This window comes from Aegilops tauschii, chromosome 5, assembly GCF_002575655.3.
Source record: "Aegilops tauschii subsp. strangulata cultivar AL8/78 chromosome 5, Aet v6.0, whole genome shotgun sequence".
Lineage (NCBI taxonomy): Eukaryota > Viridiplantae > Streptophyta > Magnoliopsida > Poales > Poaceae > Aegilops > Aegilops tauschii.
Genome location: NC_053039.3, coordinates 410,808,594 through 410,814,244, shown reverse-complemented (window position 1 = coordinate 410,814,244; position 5,651 = coordinate 410,808,594). Strand labels below are relative to the sequence as shown.

General features: G+C 43.2%; 1 protein-coding gene across 1 annotated transcript; it reads right to left on the bottom strand.

Annotated features, from left to right (window-relative positions):
- Positions 1 to 773: 773 nt before the first annotated feature.
- LOC109751824 (sugar transporter ERD6-like 16) lies at positions 774 to 5,165 on the bottom strand. The gene is made up of 18 exons (XM_040390626.1): positions 4,886 to 5,165; positions 4,272 to 4,334; positions 4,085 to 4,174; positions 3,925 to 3,984; positions 3,784 to 3,849; positions 3,592 to 3,657; positions 3,422 to 3,497; positions 3,272 to 3,336; positions 2,898 to 2,990; positions 2,725 to 2,805; positions 2,502 to 2,586; positions 2,384 to 2,427; positions 2,245 to 2,307; positions 2,101 to 2,160; positions 1,887 to 1,940; positions 1,727 to 1,786; positions 1,515 to 1,629; positions 774 to 1,082 (listed from the first exon to the last, which is right to left on the bottom strand). Exons 1-18 carry the CDS (start codon positions 5,072 to 5,074, stop codon positions 970 to 972), a joined length of 1,443 nt encoding a protein of 480 aa, XP_040246560.1. The 5' UTR covers positions 5,075 to 5,165; the 3' UTR covers positions 774 to 969.
- Positions 5,166 to 5,651: the final 486 nt, after the last annotated feature.

Here is a 5,651-nt window from a genome sequence, read left to right as displayed (position 1 = left end):
AGTCGTTTCACCCGTGTAGTCCTCGTCGAATGACTCAACGTAGTGCTTGTATATATACTTCCTGTCCGAATCCATTGCTTCAAAGAAGGGACAAAAAGATTAGCACGGGCATTTCACCACACTTGTTGGGCATGGTGACTACCATAGGGGTGGATGGTACCTGCGCTGCGGCGGACAGATGAGAGGTGTGGAACGACAGCGGAGGACAAGCGGTGTGGATGGTACCTGCGCTGCGGCGGATAGATGAGAGGTGTGGAACGACAACGGAGGACAAGTGGTGTGGAGGTCTCGTGTAGCGGTGGAGGTCGCGTAGGCCGCGGAGTTTCGGCGGCGAGAGAGAAAGTGGATGTAGAGAAAAAGAAAATATGGAGACGCAGGTCTGGGCAGGGTTTTGGGTGGGCCGAGGGTGTCGGAGTCCTATGTGGCTGGTGTCCGGACTCTCACAAAGCCCCTCCTAGTTTGCTTCCGGCTTGCAGGAAAACCGACATCTGCACTGGTTCGCGAACCAATGCAGGACGCGTTGGATGGCAAACTGCGTTCGAACAGCTCGGTGCGGATGCTTGCGGAAGGTTCGAGGGTCCGCTTTGGAGATGCCTAAGACTACAAATGTCCCTGAAGTGAACTGGATGAGTCCCTCCGTTGAGTATATGGGATGATTTTCTTTTGAACAATAGAGTATATGGGACGATTTAGTAGAGATTAGAGAATCGTCCAACGATTCAATAGGCCAAGCTCACCAAAAATTAGGTGCCACAGAAGGCAGCGAAAAGATGTCATTAATACATTATGCATTTATTTTCTCAAGAACAGAACAGTGCTCTGTTGCCTTACAATCTGAATATCCTTAACCTAGAGAGTAGACTACAGCACGATGCATGACAGGGAGGCTAGCATGGGGTTATGGGAGAGTGGGGAAAATGTCAATGTATATGTGCTGCTTCTGGTCGTTTCTGTTAATCCTTATCTTCTTTAATTCCATGCGTCCTGGATCTCTTCGAGTGTTTTTCCTTTGGTTTCAGGCACTAGCCTTGCCACGAACAGTATAGTGACCAAGCTCGCCGCAGAGAACATGAAGAACGTCCCTGTAAGGCAGAAGACATCAAGGAGAGCATATGTAAGTGACAAAACTGCCTACATATGGTGTGATTAGTTTCTGTTCTAATATGATAATCTGCTTCTGATGCCCCTACTTTGCTTATGTACCTGTGTTCGAGAATTTCATTTCATATTTACCAAGACAAGTGTAACGGCTGAAATTCCTAGTTTTTCCCTGGATTGCTTACTTTTCGACATACTAGCTAAAAGACTAATCAGAAATCACTAGCGTTCTCTCCTTTTGGAAGAAAAAAAGGGTACGAGATGTTCTAAAATTACGCAATCAGTAAGCAATTAAACAATTGGATGGTTATTTTCCATTTCTACATTTTTGGAGATACTAGATATGATTGTCACTACTGGAGCTATGGAACAGAAAACTGAAATGAAGAGCTGCAGTGTTGTGTTAGTGCCATTACCTGCTGAGCTCCAGTCCATGAGGAAGTTAAACGAGTAAGAGACCGCGAAGGAACCAAGCCAGCTAATGAGGGTCACCAAGCTTCCGCCGATTGCTTTGATGTTAATCGCGAATATCTGCAAGCAATTAATCCAGGAGAAAGGGCAGTTGCTTTCGTACTTCTATTGCAGATTTATCAATTCAAAACAAGTTCTGATTATTCTTCTTCTTTACCTCAGACATGATAACCCAAGGGACAGGGCCCATTCCAATTGAGTATGCACCTATGTATACCTATTTCAGAAGCAGGAATGATCAACATTCAGAAGATGCACGTTTCGAAATTCATTGCAATAACAGAATACAATGCATATACGAGTGATATATTCCTTACCAGGATGCCGGAAAGAGCCAATGCAGGAACCCATTCTAGGAATAGTCCGTGCGCCTAAAAGATTATTTATCATTCACGTTACAGACATAACAACAAACAAAATAAGTTTTCCTTGCCATAACATTATCTTATGATAACCCGCCAGTCTCCCATATGTTCCCAAAAGTTCCATAAGAACTTTCCTACTACTATATGGTAGGAAAGATGCTGTTACCTTTAGGTAGAACGATATTCCTGCCAAAAAGCAGCCCAAGAATGTTCCAGATGCGGAAACCTGTATGAATAAGAAGCTCAAAACAAAATTCAACCTAACATTCTCTCTTTGTATACATTAGCTAAGCTTTGTATCATCTTATACCATTAGAAGAACCCTTCTTCCACTCCTATCCATGAGAAAGGCGCCAAGCAATGTAATGGGAATCTGAAATGATCATGGTTATAAACAAAATTTCATACTAGTAATTAGCAAAATTTACGGAAAACAGCGTATCGCAAACCTGAACAATGCCAATTAATATGGTTCCAAGTTTTCCAGAAAATCCTGAAGTTGAGATGAATCAACACATTTCATGCAGACTTCAAAAGAATGGCACAATGATGATGATATTTGCATACCTGCAGAACTAAAGATAAAGCTTGCATAAAAGCCTACACCATTTATCCCTCCCAATTGCTGGAAGATCATCAAGCCAACACCCACCTGTGCATATAATATCACAATGATATTCCAGGTTACGAATTATGAGAAAACTCATATGATCAAATCCCAAATTCAGTGCCACAAATCATGATGGCATTTTAAAATGAAGTAGTAGTCAAAGTGATATCGATATCTTACAATGACCGCATATATATTTCTGCTCAAAAACAAGTCCTGAATCCTAGCCCTTGGGAAGCTTTGGAGGGATTCAATATACTCCTGGATGAAATGATCATTTTGAGTATAATTCTCTTTGCACTATTATCATTGAGTACCCTATTATATACAGGCTATTAGGACAGAAAGCTAACTTTGATTTCAATGGCCTCTTCAGATATGTCAGCATTCTCTCCACGCAGCCTCTGCAATGAGGCGTGGAATTCTTCCTCCCTTCCGGCCTGAGCCTGTAAAAATTGTGCAGTGAGATTCAACATACAAATATATGTATACTGAAATGACTAAAAGGTCATTTTAGTTCATGAGTACTGCTAAAGTACTTTATACTTTCCATTCTAACTTTTGCTAGCAAAGGGAGGTTGTAAGGTGATTTGTAAATCACCACTAACCTTTGTATTATACTATAAAGGAAGAAAAGCATTGAGCAAACAGATCATTTTCTCCCCCCGATAAATTGAAAACCCTCATGTTTCACAGAACATTCTCCGAAGACTCTGAAGTGCCTTACCAGCCATCTTGGTGACTCTGGAATGAAGAGAAGACCTACTAAGAGGAGAACAGATGGCACTATACCTGCACACACAAAATTTTCTAAGTAATTCCACCCAGCATGAAAGTAAAAGATAACCATGTTTATATGGGTGTGAAAACAAATTACCAACTAATACCAAATTGCGCCATGTAACCAGCGCTCCTGTTATGTAAGTAGTCGAACTCCCACAAACGATCAACAACTGCACATGCGTAACCAGGTGGTGGAAAGTGGAAACTATTAAAACTTACGAGGTTAAATGTGGATTATGGAGTTTTTGTCCTATAGTTATAAACCTGGTTTGAAGTTGCAAGGCCACCTCTGAGATCCTTAGGCGCTATTTCAGCTATGAACACAGGCACCTGCAGTATCCAGCCCAACATCGGCACACTAAAACTGTAACATGAACATGTACAACTGATACAAGATTGAGGCACAAGAGACTCAAGACTAAAGAGTGTATGCTGAACTAATTAAGTGATACATACCACATAAGAAAGAACACCAGTACAAAAGCCCAGCAAGGTTCTTCCAAAATAGAGCATAGTAGCACCCTTTACATTAGAACATCAAGGTAAGATATCGGTAGGAAAGCACAAGACCTGGAATAACTTCACCAAGTAACAAACCTTAGCGAAATGTATAGAAAGCCAACCAAAAACGCAAATAATAGCTGCTATCCGCATGGTCTGTGAGAAGCAAAACAATACGACACGGAGAGAAGATGAATGTGAAATAAAAACACACAAACTAGCCTAATTAATAATGAAGTAAAAGTACACAGGCTACCATTTTACGTCCAAGAGAGTCCGCTAAGCGTCCGCTGGTAACAGCACCAATCATTGCCCCGATAGTCAACACAGACCCAAAAATTGCAAACTGCAAGGTTTAGTTGGGTCAGAATAGAGAAGATTAGAACAGGAGAAAAAAAAAATCCAGCATAACTATATGGCTGACAAGTAATCATGTTACAAACCTCAGCCATGGATAGTCCAAGTTCGCGCTCTATTCCTGACTGAGTGGGTGCAGAATAACCAACCTGAAAAGGTACTTGGATGAGTAAACAGATCATCTCTGTCCATAATCATAGATAGTACCATCATGTGTGACACAATAAGATTCTTGGAAAATTAAATATTGTACTGCATGTACTAGACTGTAGCTAAAAGATGCGCAGGCATCGCTGCTGAGATACATTAAAATCTGGTCAACTGTCCAGAGTAGAACCCCTTCATGTTGTGCAGATCCATCCTCGCAGTTTTGCAGAAGTAAAATTAAAAAAAATGCCTGTGCTTTTGTAAACTAAACCTAATGCTGACGGAAGAAGGGAAAACAACAGTGCACCACATTCATGGACCTTTTGAATTGTGGAAGACGGCAGTAATGAAATTTTGTGGGGTTTCGCAAATGGATACGAGTCGGTCAGCTCCCCGCCCGGACAAGAAGTTGCTGGCGTATATATAAACTTATATTCATTCGTCTCTCATCACCTTTTAGGCACACATGTTGTCTGTCACCTTTTTCGAGGCACGCTGCTGGTACATGTCTAGCTGAATACACTTTTGAAATTAAGAGGGAGGGTGGGCTTACGCAGGTGCCGAACTCGAAGGCGCCGCACACGGCCACCGCGGTGCTGAGCAGGACCATGAAGAGGGACCCTCCCTGGACCTTGGCATCCGCCTTGCGATCATTCCGGGGGAGGAGGGGCGCCGTCGCGCCTCCGCTGCCGGAAGCAAGCGCCCCGGTCCTGACATCGCCGGAGGCCCTCGGTTTCCCCATCCCGATCTAGGAGCGGGGTGCAGAAGAGCAAGAACAAGAATGGTAAGATTGGCAGCAGGGAGGAGTCTTGTTCGGGTCGGCACGGGAGGCACACGGAGGGTTGCTTCTTGGGGCAGCTATTTATACAAGCGCCCACGTGGTGGTGTGGTGGTGGTGGGCCAATCCTATTAATAATCTTCTCTTTTTATTTGAGCGGAAGGGCGTCAAATAGGGGAGCACCTATTTGGGGCATTTCCTCTCTGTTTAATTTTTTTTAAAAAGGTGCGCGCGCGAGGCTTCAAACTCGAAATCTCTTTATACACATGGGCGGAGACAAGGGGGGCGAGCAGGGGCTAGACCCCTGCCAATCGCTCGCCCCCCTCAACGATTTGTAGCAGGTATACTATATACTGTGCGTCTACTAATTGGCCAGAGTTAATTACATCATTAGCCCATATACATGTAAATTAGTACTACTATAAATGAAAACCAGCTACACTACACGAAGCCAAAGCCCAATAGCCCATGTAGGCATGTACGGTTGTAACTTGATTGTTGTTTTGCCCCGTTAGCTGAACGTGCATACACGCGTGTTCTG